Source organism: Phycomyces blakesleeanus (genome assembly GCF_001638985.1).
Source record: "Phycomyces blakesleeanus NRRL 1555(-) unplaced genomic scaffold PHYBLscaffold_9, whole genome shotgun sequence".
Classification (NCBI taxonomy): Eukaryota; Fungi; Mucoromycota; class Mucoromycetes; order Mucorales; family Phycomycetaceae; genus Phycomyces; species Phycomyces blakesleeanus.
The window spans coordinates 1,071,979-1,095,623 of NW_017265142.1; the positions used below are offsets into that span (position 1 = coordinate 1,071,979).

General features: G+C 36.2%; 9 protein-coding genes across 9 annotated transcripts; 2 read left to right on the forward strand and 7 right to left on the reverse strand.

Annotated features, from left to right (window-relative positions):
• Nucleotides 1–526: 526 nt before the first annotated feature.
• On the forward strand, nt 527–1,852 carry PHYBLDRAFT_144886 (hypothetical protein; the record flags this gene model as incomplete). The annotated part of the gene is made up of 1 exon (XM_018431316.1): nt 527–1,852. One exon carries the CDS (start codon nt 527–529, stop codon nt 1,850–1,852), a length of 1,326 nt encoding a protein of 441 aa, XP_018292473.1.
• Nucleotides 1,853–2,070: 218 nt separating this feature from the next.
• Nucleotides 2,071–4,433, reverse strand: PHYBLDRAFT_155269 (hypothetical protein; the record flags this gene model as incomplete). The annotated part of the gene is made up of 10 exons (XM_018433392.1): nt 2,071–2,115; nt 2,186–2,428; nt 2,496–2,935; nt 3,006–3,124; nt 3,193–3,369; nt 3,425–3,525; nt 3,590–3,739; nt 3,798–3,870; nt 3,962–4,091; nt 4,202–4,433. The coding sequence occupies 10 exons, from the start codon at nt 4,431–4,433 to the stop codon at nt 2,071–2,073; spliced, it is 1,710 nt and encodes a 569-aa protein (XP_018292474.1).
• A 2,521-nt stretch (nt 4,434–6,954) lies between these two features.
• PHYBLDRAFT_144888 (hypothetical protein) lies at nt 6,955–7,569 on the reverse strand (the record flags this gene model as incomplete). Its single annotated transcript, XM_018431317.1, has 1 exon — nt 6,955–7,569. One exon carries the CDS (start codon nt 7,567–7,569, stop codon nt 6,955–6,957), a length of 615 nt encoding a protein of 204 aa, XP_018292475.1.
• Nucleotides 7,570–9,131: 1,562 nt separating this feature from the next.
• Nucleotides 9,132–9,911, reverse strand: NUXM_2 (NADH-ubiquinone oxidoreductase subunit; the record flags this gene model as incomplete). The annotated part of the gene is made up of 4 exons (XM_018428254.1): nt 9,132–9,205; nt 9,296–9,460; nt 9,550–9,657; nt 9,767–9,911. The coding sequence occupies 4 exons, from the start codon at nt 9,909–9,911 to the stop codon at nt 9,132–9,134; spliced, it is 492 nt and encodes a 163-aa protein (XP_018292476.1).
• Nucleotides 9,912–10,462: 551 nt separating this feature from the next.
• On the reverse strand, nt 10,463–12,070 carry PHYBLDRAFT_133339 (hypothetical protein; the record flags this gene model as incomplete). Its single annotated transcript, XM_018429565.1, has 4 exons — nt 10,463–11,419; nt 11,513–11,596; nt 11,688–11,850; nt 11,932–12,070. 4 exons carry the CDS (start codon nt 12,068–12,070, stop codon nt 10,570–10,572), a joined length of 1,236 nt encoding a protein of 411 aa, XP_018292477.1. The 3' UTR covers nt 10,463–10,569.
• A 326-nt stretch (nt 12,071–12,396) lies between these two features.
• Nucleotides 12,397–13,985, reverse strand: PHYBLDRAFT_67635 (hypothetical protein; the record flags this gene model as incomplete). Its single annotated transcript, XM_018441829.1, has 2 exons — nt 12,397–13,454; nt 13,547–13,985. 2 exons carry the CDS (start codon nt 13,983–13,985, stop codon nt 12,397–12,399), a joined length of 1,497 nt encoding a protein of 498 aa, XP_018292478.1.
• Nucleotides 13,986–15,540: 1,555 nt separating this feature from the next.
• Nucleotides 15,541–16,765, forward strand: PHYBLDRAFT_133342 (hypothetical protein; the record flags this gene model as incomplete). The annotated part of the gene is made up of 2 exons (XM_018429566.1): nt 15,541–15,717; nt 15,812–16,765. The coding sequence occupies 2 exons, from the start codon at nt 15,541–15,543 to the stop codon at nt 16,511–16,513; spliced, it is 879 nt and encodes a 292-aa protein (XP_018292479.1). The 3' UTR covers nt 16,514–16,765.
• A 2,382-nt stretch (nt 16,766–19,147) lies between these two features.
• PHYBLDRAFT_167853 (hypothetical protein) lies at nt 19,148–20,562 on the reverse strand (the record flags this gene model as incomplete). The annotated part of the gene is made up of 3 exons (XM_018435732.1): nt 19,148–19,304; nt 20,124–20,148; nt 20,343–20,562. 3 exons carry the CDS (start codon nt 20,560–20,562, stop codon nt 19,148–19,150), a joined length of 402 nt encoding a protein of 133 aa, XP_018292480.1.
• Nucleotides 20,563–20,636: 74 nt separating this feature from the next.
• Nucleotides 20,637–23,031, reverse strand: COX9_2 (cytochrome c oxidase subunit 7A COX9; the record flags this gene model as incomplete). The annotated part of the gene is made up of 5 exons (XM_018438436.1): nt 20,637–20,713; nt 20,805–20,946; nt 21,010–21,084; nt 22,610–22,732; nt 22,978–23,031. The coding sequence occupies 5 exons, from the start codon at nt 23,029–23,031 to the stop codon at nt 20,637–20,639; spliced, it is 471 nt and encodes a 156-aa protein (XP_018292481.1).
• Between the last annotated feature and the right edge of the window lie 614 nt (nt 23,032–23,645).

The following is a 23,645-nucleotide window of genomic DNA, read 5'->3' on the forward strand; positions in this document are numbered from 1 at the left end:
CACGCTCCTAGTACGTTGATTTTTTTTTTAAAAAATAATATGATAATAATCAAAGATTAATTGAAGAAGTTTAAAGAAGTACAAAATCTAGGACATGGTTTAAAAAAGTCATCAAATTTCATATTAAAAGAAATTCTGTAATTTTATAGATTAGATTTTGAGTTATCATGTTTTAATATAAAAAGTAAAATAAAATAAGGCAGGTTTTCTTTATTCTTAAATAGGTTGCACCTTTTCTAGCTGATATTGCTTTCAATATGCACCAATATCCTTTACCAATAGCTCTATAACTATACAGCTTTTATTTTACTTTTATTTTATTATGTATTTAAAATAATCATATTTCTATGCATCTCTAAACATTACAATTTCAGTGATTTGTCGGAGTTTACTGCTCTTAGATGCTGTAGATGCAAAGCGTCATACAGCTTTTAACTTCTTTTTAATTCTTTGGTGTTTGGCTTTTTTTCTTCTTATACATACAATTTTTTTCTGCGCATATCTCTTTCTTTTGAATCGTCTCTGAATGGATCTCGGACTTGGACGTATAAAAGCCCTTCTAAATGCCTTGGGCAACCCTCAAGAGAAACTCAAAGTAGTTCATGTTGCTGGCACAAATGGCAAAGGATCTATTTGTGCATATATTTCATCGGTTTTACACCAACACGAAATCAGTGTTGGACGATTCAATTCGCCTCATCTTCTTGAGCCATGTGACAGCATTCGAATAAACGAGGAACCGATTACGCAAAATACTTATGTTAATGCATGCAAACATATTCAAGCTGTGGACACCGGAGCCGGCACTCATGCAACATCGTTTGAATGTCAAGTGGCGACTGCACTGTGGATATTTGATCAGATGAAATTGGATGTAGTTGTGATTGAAGTTGGAATGGGAGGAGAGCTGGATGCCACCAATGTATTCTCTACACCGCTTGTGAGTATCTTGACACCTATAGGGTGGGATCACGCCGGCATGTTGGGTGGCTCAATCGAGTCAATTACAAAAGCAAAGGCTGGAATCATAAAACCCGGTTGTCCTGTGGTCATCTCTCCACAAGATGATCCTATTGTGCTTGATATTCTAGTGTCTTGCGCTCAAAACCTAGAATCACCTTGTGTATGTGTACAGTCGGCCGAATGCATTTCACAAACCAACCATGGCATGATGTGCCGCCTAGACTATGTGGCCGAAAATACACTCACTCACGAATCCTGGAATGTTAACCATGAATATCCTATACCACTCAATGGTGATTACCAGCGCTCGAACTCTGCTACAGCTGTCACTGTCTTGGACTGGCTTAGTCGCCTTGATACTTTGCCAAATTTCAAACTTGATTTTGACAAGCTTAAGCTTGGTATGCAGAAGACAACTTGGCCTGGTCGTCTTGATTGGATTACTCCCGAAACACACCCAAAGCTCAAAAGATCAGATTGGGATATTCCCTCAGTTTTGGTTGATGGGGCCCACAATCCACCAGCAACAAATGCTTTGCGTATCCATGTCGATAGTCTCTGTAGCAAATATCATCTCTCGCGTGTGATTTGGATATTGGGTGCTACCATGGGCAAAGATATCGAAGTGATGCTCAAAACTCTTGTTCAACCCAACGACATTGTGTATTCTGTGCCATTTTCACAGCCAAGTGGAATGCCATGGATAAACTGCGTGAACCCAATGGATATTTCAGATTGCGCAAAAACCCTTGCTGCAGAGAGCCAAGGATTTCAGTCACTCCATGATGCTCTTGTCAAAGCATCTTCTGTTTTACGTCACGGTCGTGATTTGGTGGTGCTGTGTGGGTCCCTATATCTTGTTGCCGACTTTTATCGTTTGCTGGATTGATGTATTTGTTTTATATAATTTTGGTGTTAAAAGAATAAGTTGCTCATATTCTCCATTTTCTGTTCATGCTTTTTTTTTACATGTATATATAATATGTTCACTAGTATCTATTTTTTTTTCTACACATCGTAATGAGGACATGGCATTTGAATGTAAGAGTATATTTTTCTTTTTATTATTTTTGTTGTGGTTGTTGTGTAGATTAATGCAGGAGAATTTTAACGACGGACCTTGATGGATTTTAATGGATCAGCCTTTCGCTTCTATTGAATTTATGATTGGTGAGTTTCTTACACTAATAAAACTAAGCACATATAAACAAATTACCTTCACATGACTTTTTCCGTTGGTCTTGCTATCTGCAGCCCTCCGGCGTTTATCACTGTTGAAGGGAACATTGGGGCCAATAGAGGCTACAGGATTGGATGCCTGGTCTACTGCAAGAGCATTGGGTGCTGCTACGCGAGGCATAAGATATGATGGGATATGCTTCATGTGTTCCTGAACTTTGCTAGGCTGTAGTGCCTGGTCATGGCGAAGGAAATCGAGATCTTTTGGCTTATCTTCAAAATGTGCCTAATACAAACCATGTGTTAAAAGAAAAAGAAAGATCTCTAAACATGCATATCCCTGAATTATGTACCTTCAACTTTTCAGAGTTCATGATCTCACGCTTGATTTCTTTAATACGTGCTTCTTTAATAGCCATCTTGCTAACAGCCTTGAGAGCATCCTGTACTCTGTATTTAAAACCATCCACATTCTTTTTTTCAAATGTGTAAGGCTTCATTTCTGCCTTCTTCTCTGTCTGTTGCTTTTCTACACGCTTATATACTACTTCATCATGAGAGTTATTTCCGCGTGCATTGTCTTTGTTTGTATCCATTGACTCGCGGGTAACCACAAAACTCAAACTCATTCCTCGTTGACCGCCTCGTGCAGTACGACCCACACGATGGGTGTATGCCTTGGATGATGTAGGGAAATCAAAGTTGACTACAGCAGCTACATTTTGGAAATCAACGCCACGCGATACACCATACTCTTTATCACGCTGGATCTTGGCCTTCTTCTTAGGTTTTTCTAAAAAAAAATCCATTATTAATACACTTCTTACAAATATCAATACATATTTATATATTGAGTAGCCTACCATTTTCCTCTACTTTCTTGTCTTCATCATCGCTGTCTTGCTCGCCCTTGAGCTCTGATTCATCGGTAGCAATAAGATAATCATATATTCCGCGGTTAAATTCCTCTACGATATGATATCTATAATTTTAAATTGATAAGTATCTATATCATCTCTTTTCTTGTTTTTTTTCTTCTCTATTACACACCTTGAGTTCAATGGCAATTCAGAGTTGAGGATGCAGGACTTGATAGAAAATTGCTCAAGGAATAATTTAAGCTTATAGCAGCGATCAATGTCATTCACAAAAAGAATGACTTTTCCCTTAATAAGGCGCAATTTGATGATTACAAATGTGTAAAGAAATTTCTCGAACTCTGAACATCTATATTATAGTCAGCATAAAGCATAGAAATCAAAGTAGTTTTGAGGTAACTTACTTGATCACATACTGTGAGAGCTGTTCAGCCTCTTCATCATCCTCATCCAATTCCAAAAGTACAGGCTTTCTCAACACAAGGTCCTTAAGCTCTTCGATATCCTATAAGTAGCTATCAGTCACTCATCCCATTTTTTTAGTTTTTTTTAAAAAAAAAAGAACAAACCTTTGTGAATGTGGCAGACATAAGGAAACTCTGGTAAATCTTGGGTAAAAATGAGAGGATTTTGCGAAGATCATCTTCGTATCCAAATGACAAGATCAAATCTGCTTCGTCGATAACTAAATTCTCGAGAGACTCGTTCAAAACCATGTTCTATGAATAGAGTTTAGTCACTTGTCATTTTGATTTGATTTGATTTTGATCGGCTTACATGTGCTTCAAGATGAACCAATGCCTTGCTAGGTGTAGCCACAATTATATCGGGCTTCTCGGCCAAAAGAGGTCTAAAATCGAGGATTATATTAATTAATCCAAGAGCTCATATATTCATAATACCCCTATGAGCTATATCCAAACATTATTTTTGCTACTAACCTCTGTAATTGTGGTGCCACTTGTCCAGCCAAATTGGCAACCTTTACGATCTGATTGGAATATACGAGCAGCTTGTTGATGTGTCCAGTAACCTGTTCTGCTAATTCTCTAGTAGGCACAAGAATCAATGCTTTGATTGAAGGTTCGGCATCAATGGACTATGAGATCAAACAAGTCAGCTTGAATTGTCTTTTTTTTCTTCATTTTCAATGCTAGCATTGTTTTCCAAAGTGTGGTGACTTGCCTCCTTTGAAGCCAGGATCTTCTGTACAATTGGCATGGAGTATGCAGCTGTCTTTCCACTGCCAGTCCGTGCACGCGCGAGAATGTCCTTTCCTGCCAAAGCAAGAGGGATCACCTTTTGCTGGACAAGTGTTGGGTGTGTAAAGTTGAGCTGAGCTACAGCTCGAGCCAAGCGAGGATCAAAGTCGAATGTTTCGAATGTTTCGGTTGAGCTGGATGAATTTGCCATGATCGATGTGTGTTCACTACAATCTATCTTTTTTTTTCTTCTACTTTCTCTTTGATCTTTTTGTCGGACAATTAAACTCTTTTATAAAAGAGGAGGGAGAACAAATTCAATTAGTGTGACACGCTTTCCTTTTGCGTGGCGCTACTTTTCCCCTGGCTGCCAATGTTGAAATCCGATATTCTAAAACTGGGTTCATCCTTAAGGCTTTTGATATTTCCTTTGAGCCGCATTTCATAAGAATCCACCAAAGGAAACGATAACCTATTTTTTTCTTGAAAGTTAAAAATTTATATATATTATAGAATGATTAAATTGGTACGGGCTCTAGGTATTCTTTTAGCTTATTCGGACCTTAAGTTATCTTTTGTCAGGAACATGTACGGCAGGTATGATCTGGAAATTGGATCAAGACCTTTTAATACCTATGAATTAAAGTACTTGCTTTTTTTCCAAAGGAGTTTATAGTCAAGTTAATATGAGGCTGTACAATATTAACGCTTTGCTTCTAACTAATTTGCAAAATACAATTGTTCATAAACCTTAAAAGTACAACTGACTTTTTAGACTTTAAATTACTTTGAAAAAAGTAATTGAAGTAACATGTACAAGTAATGGGAAGTAAATAGCAAGAATTTTATGCAGTGATAATATCAGCGTGATTATATCTATAAAAAATGTAATTTTTTAAACCTTCAGATTCTCTGTGTCGATACTCAGTTAACACTATAAAATTATAGCTTATATAAAGGTAGTTATATACGACAGCATATATTTGTACATCTACCAACCAATATCTTACCTACTGCTAAAAAGATAGTGACCTTTTTATACATCTTAATTCTAGGTGTCCAATGCATAATACGAGAATACAGCTTAACTTTAATTTTAAAAAAGTATTTTTTTAAACAATAAGGGTGGACAATAGGAATTTTTCTCGAAAAAATTCCATTTTTTTAATTCCTTCTAATCCAATAACATTGCAGAAAAAAAAGTCAAAAAAAATGAAAAAGTGGTAAAAAAGCGGTTATCTTTAGCGAATTTTTGAAAAAAAAATTATGAGATGCAAGGCCTTGAACTTCATCATCTCTTTTTGGTAAAAAAATTCTTTTTTTTTTATAAAAAAAACCCACAAAAAAGTGGATCCTTTTAAAAAATTCCAAATTTCTGTTTTATTTTTTTAACAAATACATTTACTCAAAGAAGAAGCGAATTTTCTAAAAAAATTCCTATTGTCCACCCTTAATATCCACAATATAAGAATAAATCATTTCAAACATACAAGAAGTTTTTTCTTTTACGTAAATAAAATTTATTTGTGCAATATTTCGATCTTTCGACTAAAATTTATTAGAAAGTTACCTTGTGTTAACTCGATGAAAGATACCATCTCGTCGCATGTACTTTTAAAATAAAGGTTATCATTCACTATATTTTTATTTGGCCTGTAGTTAGCTTTTAGCACTAAGGCATACGCCTTAAAGTATTGATTCATGTTGAGTTAAGATCGGCTGCATTGATTTTTAGCTTAATGAATACAAAACCCTACAACTTTGCTGTGTTTAAACACCGCTAATAATTTTGGCCCTATTTCCTACTCAAATGCATGAATTTACGAAACCCATAACTTTAGCAGGTGTCTCCTTTACACTATCCTGATATTGTTTAATGTGTGCACTTGAAATAAAAATTATAGCCGCAAATAATCGGCTATTTATTTTCTTTAGAAAATATCATATAAGTAAGAATCCTCTCCTGTCTCTTTTTTGCCATAGATTATTAATCAGGAATATGGTCGGTCAATATATTCTGAGCAGAACGTTAATTTGTTTCATATGAGTAATTTCAATAGGTGTTTTCAATGTATTGGGCTGTTTGTGATGATTTTTCTGCTTTTTTACATAAATCAAATAGAAGATAAAAGTCAGATTATTAAAGGGGAACTTCCAAGTTACGATACCCTGTATTCTCCTTTTTTTCTATATTAATAATACATTAAGCTTTACTGTATTAGGTTATCAACACACTTGTTCACACTCTTTTTTAATATATATGTGTAAATGAAACACAAAAAGAAGAAGACAAAATCTACGAATGATCGTCCAAATTAAGTTTTAGCTTTACAGGAACTTAGGTTATAGCTACACTTTCATAAAATCAACTTGGTCTAACCCCATAATTTTTTTAATGGTCCTTCCCTTTTCAATTGTTTCTTTATTGTTGTGCTTTAGTCAAGTATGTGTTAAGAAATAGCTTCAAAAGAGTTGCTGTTCGTGGGAAAAGAAAAAAATGCTGAAGAGGTTCTTTTTACCCCGTATCCTTCCAAGCTACATTTTAGCAATCCTTTTCAAAATATATTGAAAATTCGATTTTCCAATTTGCTCGTTTTACATTTTTTAATTTTGTTTTGCTTTGTTTCTTTGGTATTTGTTAAGAGCCGTTGTGGTGAAGGTACATATGAAATATGACCTCTTTCCTTATTAACAGCAAGTGTTGTATCATCAGCATTTTACTTAAAGCTCTTTTAGAGTCCTATAGGCATTTTGGTAGAAGATTTGGACGGAATACGACGACTGTGACTTCTTAATACCCGTCCACTCTGTATCTTTGGCTTGTGAGCATCATCGTTTTCAATTGTGTTATTCTTCTGGGGGTTTGGTGTCTCTAGAATGGCTCTATTAGGGCTTTTTTCGACAACATTTTTCTCAACCGATGCTTCGGGCAGCCTTGGCTTCAAAGGTATTGTTGAAGGTGTGGGTGACAACGGGTGGTTATGATACGCCTCCTCCAGATGACATTGCTTGAGAGGAAGATAGCCTTGAACCTTTTTCTTAAAAGAAAGCTTCAGAAGATATGGACACCCAATCAGTGAAGAATTCTTTTTTCTTTTGCGCTTTGTGTCTTCAACTTTATGTTTGTTTTTGTATGAGCCTCCTTTGGAACACTTTAGGTGAACCATAGTCGGTTTACTCTCCTTCACTACCAGAGAAAAATTATTGGCAGTAGCATAGTTTTTCAAAACTTCGACAGCTATCGTTCGTTCGCTGAAACCATTTATAGGGAATGTCGGCAAGGGTTCTTTGACGAGATAGAGTTCTTTCTGAGCTATCAAATCGTTTTTTTCGATGGTAGATTCCATGGTAAAGAAGAATAAAAATAATGATAATCGCAATAATATTATGTTATAATATCAATGTTTTATTGATACAGTCCTTTTTGTTCGGATGATCTATAATTAAGTAATGACAATATGAATGTGTTTTGAAAAAGGCATTTCCTTACTAGATGTTTCTTCTGAACTTTATGTTTCTCAATGGGACAAGATACAAATTAAAGGGGGCAAACAAGAGTCACACTGTATATACTGAGCTCAAAGGTCGGTCTCCATGGCTGGGTTGGGAAACAAGTCAGATCTCACTATTAGGGGGTTTCACCAGCTGTGGGAGCTTGACTGGTGGATGTAGCGGTAGTTTAATTCGAAAGATGATTGGCTGTGACGAGTCTTCAAAAAATGAAAACTGAACATCCAGACATCCAAAAAAATAGTTCAATACTTTAGATGTCGTGACTTGGCCAAAATTTACAAAAAATTGTACTTTATTTACAATTGATGGCAAGGTTCATAGAAAAGCAAAGTCAAAAATAAAGCATAATCAATCTATGTAAGAGTAGCTACCTTAATACCAAATTAGACAGTTCTAACTTACTTGTGGGGAATTTGGGTATGGGCACTATATTTATGAGCATTCTAATCAAGCGTATTGTACATATGAATTTTGACGTATATAAGAGAAAACATATCAACCAAGAGATATTAATGGTACTCAATAGTTTTTTTTTGATATTGGTTATTATTGGACAGTGCTTAAACTGCCAATACATCCAACAGTCAAGCATCCAGAGCTGGTGAAGCCCCCTTTTATAAAGTGGATATTAAAACGTTTCGATTTCGCTTTGCATATTTTTTCACGAAATATTACTTTTAATTAGTACTGTTTTTCTTACTAAATGATAATGGTAGCCAAGAAGAAGAGTATAGCTGTATTTATTTTTAAATAAGATAAACTAGCGATGCTCTATACTTAATATTTATTAAAACAAACCAAAACACCTTCTAGCATTAGATTTCGGAATTTTATTTCTTGTGAGCCAGGCACTTGGTTTTTCTTTTCTTTTCTTTTTTCTTAATGCTTCCCAAATATCGTTTGAACCGTAAAACAAACTATTTTTGGCAAAGTTGGTCTGTGCGTAAATACTGATGCTTCTCATAATACGTGTATCATTTGTAAGATGAATATACAAATAATATGGTTATTCTATACACAAATTTACACATCCATTTGATTGCTCTTTGACTCTAAATCACCAAATTGCTTTCTTTTGAAGAGATTCTAGAATTGACAAAACCCTCTCATAAAACAAAGATAACCTTATTACACACTTTGTATACTAGACGTTTCCAATTTGACGATCCTTTATGCTACCAGCTGAGAAAATGTGTTGCATTATTCCTTGATGTATTATTCATATTTGTCGTAGTGCAATGGATACACAGGCAGGACTATATCCAATTTGTACAATCCACTTTTTTACGTGTATGCATGTTATTTTCCACAAGCCACTTTATCCTTGATGTAGGAGAATACAAAAAAGCGATTCTATTCACAAAACCCCTTTCTTCTTTTTGAGTTTTATTGCGAATTAAGAAGATTCATACTTGGAGGTATCAACACCGTGGTTGTTGTGATTGGCAAAGTTAAACCAAGGGAAGACGCCTACGTGAGAAAGTTGTAAGTTAATCAGCACAACCAGTCATACATTGAAGATAAAGACAAAATATACGCATTCTTATTATTGCTACTTACTGAACTTCAACTGAGCAAAGCGAGAGTTTCTGGAGGATTCATTTGCGACATGGGGAGGCATCGAAGACTCTCCATAGAGGGACTTACCCTCCTTCAAACGCTGGCTCATTTCAGCGTGATCCTTCTGGACTTCTGCTGCGTTCTCGGTCCAGCCCCAGAAGCGAACTATACCAATAATTATCACCAGTCAATAAACACAAGTAAAACACACACTCTCTCTCATTTACCCACACACCAAAACTGAATTTACTTACGACTGCTATTCTGGTATGCGTACAAGAAACCACCAAAGGCACCAAACACAGTAGCCACACGAAGAGGAAGGCGGAGGTTACGAACAGGGCCGACGGGGTTCATTTTCTCTTTTTTTGGTTGATTTGAAGAAAGCATGAGCAATGGGTCCACATTGATCTATATAGCTCTTCCTGCACTCGCTCTGTTTTTTGTTCTTTCGTGCTAAAAGTTACTTACCCATGCCGAGCATGATAGCTGGGGCAGCAGCAGTACCTGCAGCCCAGGCGGCATAATCAGAGCTTCTGAAGTAACGTACGACACGGAAGAAGTGAGGGTCAGTGTCGATGACTGGGTAAGCCGAGTTGAATTCTTTCACAGGCATGCTATTGGACGCGCAATGTAATTTTTATGTACAAATAAATAATACATGTGAAATTCCAAGAAGCAAGATTTCAATTTGATGACGATTATATTGTTGTTGTTGTTGTTTTTTAAAAGAATGTGTCGGTATAAATAATCCATGAAATTCAAGTATAGTTGTCGTATTATAGAAAATATGTAAAGAAAAAAAAAGTAAAGATAATCAGCCATTATTCATTATGAGGACCTAAAATTCAATTCCCTTTTCATGCTTTCCTTTATTGAAGCAGAAAAAGAAAAATAAACAAGAAACTTACGCTATAGGGGAGTGGTGGGTGAATGAGCTTTAATGTAAAAAAAAAAGGTGCCAGTACAGCTTTGAGCTTTTGTTTTGCGCAAACATGCCCGGCACTGTCCCCCCTCTCTGTCCCTCTGCGTGACGTCGAATAAAATTCCAGTCACAGCCAAAGTACAGTAAGCCAAGATATCAATCTCTAAACCAAGTTATTCACTTAGATCCATTTACCACACCACACCAAACCAACTCCCCAAACTCTCCCCCACCATGGAAAAATCATTAATAAACCAATTAATATATATAAAAATTAATCTTCATACAGCTAAAACGTACAGCGAATAATAATAATAATAATAATAATAATAATAATAATAAACGACTTCTATTTAAATAATGTTTTAAGATGGGTATCTAAAGTGTCAATGGTTTTCCATGATTTAGCCTTTCCTTGCCAGCGAGCCTTGCCTCCTCCTTTGAGATCAGGAAATGCAGCAAGAAGAGCCTTTGCAGTCTTTTGGACGATTTCTTCTGATCCACCTGTAATAAGCATTTGTCCGCCTGTCTGTTTCTCGCCTGCCGCCAATACAACAACTTTGTCTTTGATATCATCCGTGTCCTTGAGGGCAGAGGCAATATCAACCAAGAAATCCATGTCTCCGTCTGGACGATAAACAAATCCATATGGCTGAGATTTTAATTGGAGTTTGACTTCAGTGGCAGTGTGGCCAGCCAATTCTGTCATAAGACGTTTGATTTGCTTTTGAGAAGCGCGGGTTTGCTGTTGCAATTTCGTGATATTTTCCACAAACTGCTCTTGGGGTACAGAGAGGATTGAAGTCACTTGACGACTGGTCTTGTAGGCCACGTCAAGAGTATCAAGTACACGCTGTCCGAACAAGAAGAACAGCTTGATGTTTCCTCCACGTGCACTCTCAACATGGAGCAGCTTGAGGACCTGGAGATGACCTAGATGGCGTACATGGGTACCACAGCAAGGGTTGGTGTCCAGTCCTTCAATTGTAATTGTTCGGATCGATCCTCCGCCTACATAATCAGCCGGAAGACTATCAGGACGTCCGTCGCCCGTGTTAGCCTCTACATGACATTCCATTGGTAGTTCTTCGAGAATCAGATCGTTCACTCGAGATTCCAATGTTGCCAGTTGTTCAGCACCGAGGGTCTTTGTGTTCTTTGTGCTAAGCTCTACATAGCATTTGGCAGGTCCAAGGTTCCTAAAGAAAGAAAAAAGAAAAAGAAAAGTTCAAAATATACTATATAAGATTTGTCAAATAAAAAAATATAATAGCAGTAATACAGATACTTACCATGATAATGTTTCCATATTATAAGGTTCCTTCTCAAGAACAGCACTCAATAAATGTTGGCCACTGTGCTGTTGAACATGATCCCTATTTTGAGAATAATGTATATTTTGTTTAGTAATTATCACAGAAAATAAATTCTCAAAAAAAATCCCAAAAAAAAATCTAGACAACGTACCAACGGCGGTTCCAGTCTAAAGTCACTTCAACTTCTTTGTTGACAGGCACGGGTTCCTTGGTGAAGTGGATGTGTTCCAACTTTTTACGCTGAACCTCATACACCTTTATATTATCAATCATTCCCGTGTCACTAGGCTGTCCTCCTCCTTCAGGAAATATAACTACACCAGAATTTTGATTATGATTCAGTTGAACATTGTACATTACAGGTATTTTATCTATGTGTGGTATCTCAAAATTACCAGTGTCATGAAGTTTGACTTCATAAAATCCTTTCTTGTTGGGTTTTTCAGAACAGCTTATACATTTTGTGATGCATACTTTGCTGTATGTATCTTTTTGGCAATGAAGATCACCCACTGGAATCTGGTTTGATGACATTTTGATAAGCTCGTTTAGATCTTCCCCTCCTGAAGACGCGCAGTTCCACCCCAACACCTTGTTGGTGTGACGCTTTTCGGTAAATGCATTTATCCGATGTGCCATAAAAAAAAGCTTTTTTAATACTTCTTTTAGATTTGACAAACTCAAAATTGTACAATCTGTAACTTTCTAATAGTAATGTGTGTGTGCGTTTTTTTGAACGGGTATTTAAATGCACTGATGTTTAATGTAAGAATATGCGTGCATAATTGTTTTAAAATTATCATTAAATTAAGTATGTACATGGACGAAATATTAAAAAAAAAGAAGATTGTGTAGAATATTTAAAGGTAGGTAAATGCAGTGTAGGCTAATCCAGCAGTTGCGACAATATCGACAATCTGTGCAAGCAAGTAAAGTGAGCATAATTTACCGAGACTACGGATATTATCTTTCAGCTCGTTAAAATGAAGTCCAAGGCCAATGCTCACGAATGAAAGCGTGGAGAACCACTCGGATACATAGAAACAAAAGTCGTTTACATTCAACCGAATCTCGGGGTCTGTGGACACGACAGTGTTGAATAGGATAGCTGTGATGATAAATCCAAGTACAAATTTAGGAAAACGCTTCCACAACAAGACATGAACACTTTCTGTGCGCCGTGGGTGATGTCTGCTTCGGCCAGGAATATCATGGAGTTCGATGTCCTCGTCGCCAGCGTTACGAAGTAGCTCTTCATTGAGTGAATTGGCGGTCTGGAGCTCATAACGACTCCAGGCCCACGCCACAATTACTGAAAGTGGTCCGATCAACACATTTTGAACCATTTTGACGACAGCAGAGGTATTGATGGCTTCTTTGTCGCCATAAATACTAGCAGATGCAATCACAGCACCAGTAGAGTCCACACAACCACCGAACCATGCGCCGCTTACAGAAGGAGATAATCCTAAATTTTTGGCAATGTAGGGCAAGACAATGATGCTTGGGATTGTGAAGACAGAGATGATTGCAATGGGCATTTCTGTCTTGTAAGGTACGCCCATGCTGGCACCGAGCGCAATGGCAGCTGATGAACCACAAATAAAGGTAGCCCCGGACATGATAATAGAAGTCTGGCGGTCGATACCCATCCAACGCCAACCAATCATAGCCACAACTATGAAAAGGGTAGGTGTATCTAACCAACTGACAAAGATGGCTCGTGGTGCCAGTGGTCTAAGCACACTAATGTCTATACACAAAAGCACCAAACTAATGGCAATGTAAAGCTCGGTTTGTTGAGAAACCTTGAGCCAGGGGGGAAGGGTCGGCCTAAATATGCCGATCATGTTACGGATCACGCATCCAAGCACAATAGCCCAGATGGAGTCACCGATTGACGCCTTGTGAAGTGTTACTATTGTACGACAAGGAAAATAATTATTGTTACGGTTAGACACATCTAAAGAGGTTTTGTAGATGATCTAAAGACGTCTTTGCTATTATTACCGTTGCTTGCTAGTATCTTGCTCAGGAGGGCAACACAGAACACAACTGCATAACCAGTTCCATAGAAGCGCCAATGGGGTGTCTGTGTTGCACCCATAGCTAACCATAGCATGGCTCCCATTGCAAAAAATAGAACTATCAGGCCATAGTTCCCCACTGTATTAAACGAATGAAATGGGTTGGTTTCCCACTTTAAAAACTCGGGTTGTGGGATGCCGTGGTGAACTGCGGCCGTAATACAGCCAAAGAAAATAAGGCCAATCCAGCACGACCACCATTCTTCGGTATTCCACCACAGCAAAAACCGCTTATATTTGTCGAACTTTGATTCTGGCAAGGCCGGTGAGTTGGAAGCCGAAGAGCTTTCGGTATTCCTGTAACCAGGTGCCTCGGGAAACACATTAGGTTCTTTGGTGGCTTGCTTGACAGACGATTGCATTTAGTAAGTAAAAGAGAACACAGGATATGTGCGGTTTTGCAAATACAATCATCTCCAAAAAATATAAAAAAATTAAAGATTGTTAATCAGATCTCCGCGTAGGTCTTTAAATCACTATTATATATATATGTGTCTATATAAATAAAAAAAAGAGGTGAGAAAGATGCATGGAGATGCTTGAAAGAGAAGAATAAGTGTGACTCGGCTATGAACTCGGTCCCTGCCTCGGACCATTCTTCAGTCACGTTTATCTTTCTTTTTTTTTCTTCCTCTTTTTGCTGACAGGACGTCATCCATGTGACTGAGTGCGGGGCATCAACTCCGATATGTGCAGTGTGATGCAAAAGGGCCTCCATTGTCTGCTTCTCATTCATTTTCCTCACCTTACTCTATACGACTTACTCTTTTTTCTCTCTCTTTTGGTTGGCCTGTGACTGTACTACTGAGAGTGTAAGCTCAGACATAGAGGACAACATGCAATATGCGATAATCAATACTAACTCTTTTGCTTCAACAATTCAATCGGTCGATTGGATTCCTTTTTGCCCATTTACCAACAGTTTATACATTCCTCTTTTTTTTTTTTTTACATATATATATATATATATTATATATTTATATCTATATATTAATTGCACCGCAATCAAACCAAACTTTTGATGATTGCTACCCTAGATACTGACTCACCCATCCAAGAAGACCACCAGGTAAACTACATACAAGCTATGATAGTAACAATAGCAGCAAATATAAAGATACGATGAAACAAAATAAAATAATCTAACAACAAAAAAAAACAAAATAAAAAAATATATTCTAGTCGACTGGATCTATTATGACTGATATTGGCTCTTCTGGACACCGCCGCCAAGTGTCGGTTGGACTTGGTATTTTAACCGATCCTGAGACACTCAAATCTCGCCATGGGTATGATAATAAAGGCAACCAATCGCCTGACTCCAAAACGGCCCAGTTCTTTAATGCCAACGATCTCCCCACGCCTCGTCCCCCACCCTCCCTTCGCCAAAGTCCGGTCACTCTCTCAGCCGATCCTTTGGTCCAACCTTCATCTTTTGCTGGCCGCCTCAGAAGTCTCGTCTCTGCTGGCCGCAATACTGCAGTTGCGCCTGCCCCGATTCCAAACTACCTTCACGCTAAGAATAAGCCACGAAGAGCATCCGAACCAGACTTTGCGGATCCTCTTGTAATAAAGCAGCCTAACCGTCTGTATTCGGACGACGACGACAACGACGACATTTTGTGTTTGCCTAGTCCCTCGCCAGCTCCGTCATCAAATGCCACATCTGGATCGTACTATGTTTTTCCGCGTGGTCTCAGAGTTGCCTGTCCATCTACCCCCTTGACAAGCATTCCTGTGATTTCTATCTCGCCCTCCTTTTCGCCAAACAAGACTAACCGGGTACCTACACTCATCGAGGAGCCAATGTTGGGAGATGTTGATGAAGACGAGGAAGCAGCAGCTCAGGTGGTGAGACAGATCAAACGCCGATCTGTGTCCCCATTACGCTACACTGACGAGGATCTTACGAACAAGATGGTGGACAAATACCACATTCGCAGCCTGCTCGGCGTTGGAGCGTTTTCACGAGTTTATCTTGCCGACAACATTGAGGATTCACAGCAGTATGCGATCAAGGCGATCAACAAAGACCGCATGTTCACCAATGCCCGCGTCCGTTCCAGTATCGAGCGTGAAGTTGGTGTACTCAAGGTAGGCCTTTCTGCTTTCTGTTGGGTCTTAAGGGATCAACAGGTGTAATGATTCTTTGCACGGTAAAAAAAACCATCATGCATCAAACACAAAGGTCATTGATCACCCCAACATTGTACGTCTCGAGGCAACGATGGAAACCGAACACATTTTGTGTATTGTCCTCGAGTACATTGAGGGGGGAGAGCTATTCGATCTCGTCCAGAAGCTCCATCAAGATAACCAAGGACGTCCTCTGGATGAAGAACTTGTCAAGCGTATCTTCCTCCAGCTGGTTGGTGTCGTGCGCTGGCTGCACGATCACAACATTGTCCACCGCGACCTCAAGCTCGAGAATGTTCTTATCCGCTACGACGATGACGACAAAGACCACAAGAATCCGATTTTAAAGGTTACCGATTTTGGATTGGCGCGTGTAGTAGATCCTCTAGGACCACAGTTGCAGACACGATGTGGAAGTGAAGAGTATGCAGCACCAGAAATTGTTCAGAGTCTTGGATACGACGGCCGGCTCACGGATACATGGGCACTTGGTGTTATTTTATATGGTTTATTGGTAGGTTATCTTCCATTTCGTTATCAGCCTTCTCGGGGTGAAAAGGTCTCCCAGCTTTTCTATCGTATTGTCAAGGCTCAGGTAAAATGGCCGGCCGAGTGGGCCAATGATGCCTCACTTGGAGTTAGTCTGGAAGCTAGAGAGGTTGTAGAGAAGATTTTGGTGCGAAAACCCGAGGGGCGAATTCTACTAAAGGATATTGAAAGTCTTCCCTGGTTTGCCGGTATCGAACCCCTTTAATCGCTTGTTCATTGTATTCGCCTTGCACTACTTCAGCATGTCTCCGTCATTATTTTTACTATTACTATAACTATCACTACCACTATTATTATTTCTATTATTACTATCATTATATTATTATTATTATTATTTATCATATTTATATATTTTATATATCTATTATCCTGTCTGCTATTTACGAGTCTGTTTTTTTTTATATTATACTTCATTTATTCATATATTCATATATTCATTCATTCATTTATTTGTCTTGTACATTTCTTTTGTGCTTTACTATTGTTCTGTTTTTTTTTTCTTTTACAAGTCTTGATACACATTACTTACGAACAACTTAATGTCTCCTTTGTCTTGTCCTGTCTTTTCTTGCCCTGTCTTGCCTTTGCCTTGGATTGATATTTATACTATAGAAATCTTTCTATTTTATGAATGTGTGTTTTTCTTTCTCCTTTTCTTTATTATTGTTATTGTTATTTTTAAAGTTCCTTATTATTCCCTGTGAACTTGAAGTAAGATTATCACTAAAATAAGAAGAAATAATAATAAGAGGGCAAAGCTCCGGTTGTATACCTGAAATGACCATCATTAAGTCTGTACACCAATACCTTTAATCCCTCTTACGGTCTATCATCCTCGGAGATTATCTATGTTTTCTGTCGGCTCCCACGACACAAAAAGATGTGACAAATAATAAAAAAAAATTCAAATCTCTCTCTCTATATATATATATATTATATTGGCTTGGTTTGGTTTCTATTTGAGAATCGTTTCTCTGTTGGTAATCGAAAAGACACCAAACATAGCTTGAAGTTTTGATGTAAGGATATGGTATAGAATATAACTAGTATTCAAATATATATAGTCGATGTTTTAGCAATGATTATTATATAAAAGTTTATTCTGAATAAACTTCTTCCACTTCAGTCACCCGATTTTGGTGTAAACCTCCTTTTCCCTTTCCCTTCTTTTATTTTATTTAATTCAATAGTAGAAAATCTTATCCTTGACTACCCTGGATACACTTGTGTTTAAGTAAAAAGGGTAAGATTAGAACCCATCTACTTTTTCCTTTGATATTCTTCCTTCACAAAGACAGTCCAGTTTAGATTGTTTCAATTCAGCTTCCTATTTCAATCTAACTAGTATTTTGAAATCAAAATATACAATTCCAAACATCAAACATCAAACATCAACCCATTTAAGGTTTGTTCTTTTTTTTTCTTGTGTAATAAGATAAAGGCTTCTTCCTCCCTCCTTCCATATAAACTTATGTATTTATTTATTTATTTTTGGTTGAATAATAAATTGGTGTCAAAATGACTAACACTAATACTAATATAACTTTTGTTTGCAATAATTACACTAGACACCATTGGAAGCTTACAAGTCTAAAGTAAACAGATGAAATTTTTTGGTAAAAACAAGTAGAAAGCAAGTAGTCGATGACCCTTACCATATTTTTTTTTGGTGTCCTCTTCTCTTTGCTGTACTAGTCTTGTTGGTAATAAACCGTGTTTGAAGGGGAATAATATTCGTATCAAAACCAGTGTTTTTCTTTTGCCAAGACTTTTTCTTCTTCTTTTTATGAAAATAATTTTTGGTTCTTGTTCTTAAACTCTATTTCATGTGTCTAAAAAAGAATCTGCAAATCTTTCATTCATTTAAACATAAATTTTAAAGACCTTTTATGGCTTTTTTTTATGTTGCTGTTGATTTTGCTTTTGCTTTTGCTTTTTCTATTTATCAGCAGAGGAATTCGAGACAGAAATTCAAGGGCAAACAAGTTAGGTATATAAGCACACGCACACACATATTTAATAAACACAAAGAGAAAAAAAGAAAAGAAAATTGTCGCTATTTCTATATACAAAATCCACATGTGCTTATTAGCTACCTAAATTTATTTGAAAATAACTGGCGTGTCTGCATATGATCTTCATTGCTTATTTGCTCTTGGCTATTATCAGTGATCAATAATCAATAATCAGTAGATTGATAGATGTATAAGACAAAGCTGTATCATCATAGCCATTAGATCGCTCTTCTTATCAACAAATAAGCATTCAATTACAGTCAATGGATAGTACTCCTTTGTTGTTTTTATTATTATTTTGTGATACTATAAAGTCTTTTATTTACTGTTTGACAGAACCGCAGCAAGTTGCTCACAGTCCAGGTAAGAATTATAGATAAACTTTACTCTGATTTCGTTACATACAATATTAAAAAATAAATGCTTTTGTATTACTTAATATTATATATCTATAACCCCCATTTTCTTTTGATGACTAGTACAGTACTAATAAGAAGCTTACAATATGTATTATCAGTTGCTTATTCTAGCTTAGAGTAGTCTGGTATAGTACGATATATTAACCAATTCGCCTATCTCAAAAGTAAATGATCATTAGAGCAGGCACATATCTGACGACAATAATAATAATTAATTAATATGTCATATACATACATACATACATACATACAAATACAGTCAACTTGGAATAAATGGCTCAAAGTCTCCTCCCCAGTTTTTGTATTTAGTGTCACAGAATATAAACTTGGCTTGGTCTGTCTACTTTCTTTCTTTTTTTCTGGTAATGGTCTGTGTTAAACTTTCACCCAAAAGGTTCAATTTTACTACAAACGAGCCAAAAAGAAATCTAGTGTTTTTGGAAATTGGTTTTCCAATAAACTCTTTTCTTCTTTTTCTTCTGTGTGGCCCACCTCTTTTTGACCTTCTGCCAAAGCTTGATGATAGTTATTTCTCAACTTTAAATGAGCCTTTGTCTTCCACCTATATGAGCTTCATCATAATTTTACAGTACATTCTTTAAAGTGCTATTCTGGTCTCTATGGATTAGATTAATTGAATAAATAAATAAAGCTAGAAAGGCGAGAGAGTTTATGCTGTTACTGTGGCGAGTGTTTGTAATTTAGACTGATATGGGGTGATTGATGATTGTAAATGCATGTGGTTTATTAAACTAATTCGATTTAAGAAATATATCAAAAGGTAATTCTGGATTATTTTTTTTGAAGACGACGTTTAAATATACATATTATTTCTAACTTCTTTCATTTGTATGGAGTAGAAGTGATAAGTTGTATTTTAACTCATGTTTTAACATGCAATAAGCATATGCCTAAACAAGATCCATAGTTAATGATTATCATTTAATATAAAAAAAAAGTAAAATAAAAGTGTTTAATATCATCTGTTTAAAATTTTAATTTTTACTCAACTTTCTTTCAATCAAATATTATTAGGGGAGTTCAACAGTAGAGACGTTTGGGGATCCGTTTTTACACTTTTAAAAAGGAAATTTCCCGCTAAAAAAGGAATGGTTCTTCCCAACTTCCAAAAAAAAAAGTGTAAAAAATTAATTTTTTTCACAATTTGTGTAATTTTTTCTCATTTTACACTTTTTTTACACTTTTTTTAGCCAATAATTGCTTTTATCTTGAATTTCTAAACTAACGACATATTCATTAGTAAGATGCAAAGTAAAATATAAATTTTGAGCATGCTTTTAAAAACGTATATACTCTATAGCTATAGTCCTTTACTTCATACTTTTTATATTAAACTATATAGAAAATATATTTTACTTACTCTGCTTCATATACTGCAATTATTACTATTATAGAAGACCATATTTCAACCAAACGTTGTCAATATATTTATTTAATCATTAACATGAACAAATATTCGTTAGTTTAGTAGAAATACACTTTCCGACAGTGACTTTTACCCTGATATAGTAGCAAAAACTCAGAAAAGTGTAAAAAAAAGTGTTTCTATATTTGGGGTAAAAATGAAAAGTGTAATTACACTTTCCCCAAACGTCTCTAATAAAAAAAAATAACATTAAATAATCGAGAATAAGTAACTTGGTGCTGACGGCACCGGAATCGGGAACGGATTTCAGTAGGAACAGGGACTTCAAAGAAGGATTCCCTTTAAAAACTCGGGCAATCGATTCGGGAATCCCGAATGTACAACAATAGCAGACAAAATCAGTTATACTTGGTACAGTTCCACGGAGACACATAGTGCTCGGGTTGGTGGGGAACGGTTAAGGTTGCGCAAGCAAGTAAATGGAAATAATTACCAGGAGCTGGTTCTCTAAGTAGTTTTGTGGGTCAGGGTCACATATATGTTTCTTGGCATGGACTTTTGTTGTAAGATCGAGGAGAATTTGACTACAATTTTTTAGAGGTTTTTAGGGTGATATGCTTCGATCAACACCACATATAAAGGTAATCGAGCATCATCACTAATTGCACCAAGCACCAGGTGTTTTGAAGAAACGAGGGAGACAGTTGGAAAGATATATGATGAGGTAGACCTCTGGATGAGGGGAGCAGGATTCATTAAGAGTCAGAGTCTTTGAATGAAAGCGACGGTGGTGGGGCAGATAGACATAATGTTTTGACTACCCTTGATAGCGCCACATTGGCGCCCGACTAATGGTGTAGGTGGTAGCCAAGCAATTTACCATTTGGTTAAACGTTGGCGTTTTCGGCTTGTGTAGGGCAGTAGTAAGACCGGATCCCAGGCAAATCTGCACAGCCTATAGCGATGGTCACTGGATGGTTTACACTCCCAAGTTGTATATCGATTCATTCCTGACGTACCAAAACATAGGCTTCTTTTAAGGTTCCTTCAACCGAGGTTGACGTTTTTTTTTCAGTGATTTGGCCTCTTTCCAAAGTACACAATAACGAAACTCAGTCTATATCGTTTTAGCTTTGGTAAGGTCCATTTATGTGGTAAGAGCTCTGAGCAAGGAGTTTAAGGGTAGTATTTCAGAGTGGCAGAGGAATTTGGCTAGAAAAGGGTTAATACAGACAAACTTATCGGGTAGAGTAGCTAAAACAGTGATGTAGATTATTGTATACATACTATAGTTGAGTGAAATACAGGATTTAGGACACATAGTGGATAATATATTCGCTAATGGGTCCTAGTAATAAAGTCTCGTATATTTTCAAATACTTCAGTGACAACCAACCATAGCCCAACCTACATCCTTAAATTAAGGAAATTAAATATTTATGTTATCGGATACAGCCTTCTTTTACAGCAACAGCAGCATAATCACATTAATCACAATAATAACTTTGTGCTGTCTCTGGCGAGCGAATTGATGTTTTGTAGCGCTATTAAAAATAAAACATGACCAATGATATATTGTTAATATCTATGAGGTACCGTCATTTTGTACCTTGGTTTACTCTTTGATTTGGATACTGTAAGCTTAATAGAGATTTAGAGATAATAAAGTATATTGGTAACGATTGTCAAACAAAACAGAAAAATAAAAATATTGATTATTTTATATAAATTGTTTATATTCCATTACACAAAATAATGTCTGTCTGTGTGTCTATTACTGGCTTCAACACCCTCATTCAATGTACATTCAAGCCTTGTTAGGATTAAGATTAAAATTAATGTGGACAGAATAAACTCTAATAACTATTTAAGAAAGCCCACTGAAAATTCCTGGCTTACCTAAGCGTCGCACAGGTCCCAAGTATTAATAAAATATGAAGAATATGAATAAATGAAGAATACAAATCAAAGCACATCCATAAACACTAAACTTGACACGTAACACACACTATAATACACTACACACCACATACAAGCATGATGGTTAACAATATACTTGTTCCAAAATTCATCAATAGGTACAACAGTATTAAAAAATGGCGAAGAAAGAAATGCCGTCTGTAAATCTTGATAATTATTCTTTTTTTTTTGAAATAAAAGTATTTGTATTTCTACACACAAAAAAAAAATGTACAGGTCTTCCTTTCGATCTCTTTCTCTATTTAGAAACCTGTAATTCCTTTTTTTAAAAAAATATTTTGTCTTGTTCTAGTTTATTGATCTTTCTAAGTCGATACACAAAGTGTACACGTCTATAATGTCTATTACAAAGTAGAGCAAGGTGGGTCTTGTTTTGTCGATTGTTGGTTTATCGTTTATTTCTCACCCTATAATATGTATACAATTCAGTATGTTGGTACACACATAACGAAGAAATCAATTAGTCGATTATTTAATAAGTATAATAATAGTAAACATACGCGAGCCATCTTGACAGCACCCCAGACGGAGCCGAGAAGACCGGTACCGAGGACCAAGAAGGTGGTGTAGACGATAACCTTATCTCTGGGACCACGGAGGAACAAGAGAGTGTTGGAAGGAGCCTTATATATATATATATATTTATTTATTTAGAATCAAAAATAATAATATTAAATATAATATGGTATGATATTATATTATAAAAAAGGTTTAACAGCAATAAAAAATATATTTTGTTTGTGTTTTGAATTTACTACTCCAAAGCATTTGAAGCGATGCATAGTTTTACAACAACTAAAATATGTGATTCCTTATGTGGAGAATATATAGCTTTCTCCTTCTATATTTCCTTCGTTTCGTGCTTTACCTGGAAGTACTGCTGCTTGGCGAGGATGGTGTTGGGTCTGTTGACGAGAGACATGATGAGGTTTATCGAAGTAGAAGAAAAGCTGTTGTGTTTTTTCGACAGGCATCAAAAAACAAAAAAAAAAAGATAGGGTCTCCGCCCATGAGATCTACGTCATCAATTATGGCAAACCCCCTTCCATCTCCACCTAGTTTTTTTATTTTATTTTATTTATATTATATATATATATTTCTATACCAAATGTCTTTTCTTTTATATCTCTAAAAGTATAACCTTTTTTTGATGTCAAAAGAACGTCTTGGATTTGATTTCAATGGCCAGTATAACTTGTCGTTATTTCGCTCTTTCTACTGTGTTCACACATGTATATATATATATATAATATAAATCAGTTATAGGATCTTTTAATTTGTTTATAAATTAAAGATATCTTTATGATATGTAGTCTTATCAAGGAATTGCTTGTTATTTATGTAGTTTTCGTGCATGCTTATATATTATTGATTTTAAATACAAAATCATTGATTGTTATTTTTTCTTGCTCTTGTATTATATTATCTTATATTTCTGTTTGTTTTCTAATAAAACCCAACCACCAAACAGCCTATCCACCTGTACAAATTATGATATTAAGATACAATAGAATGTAATGCAATCATAACATGATA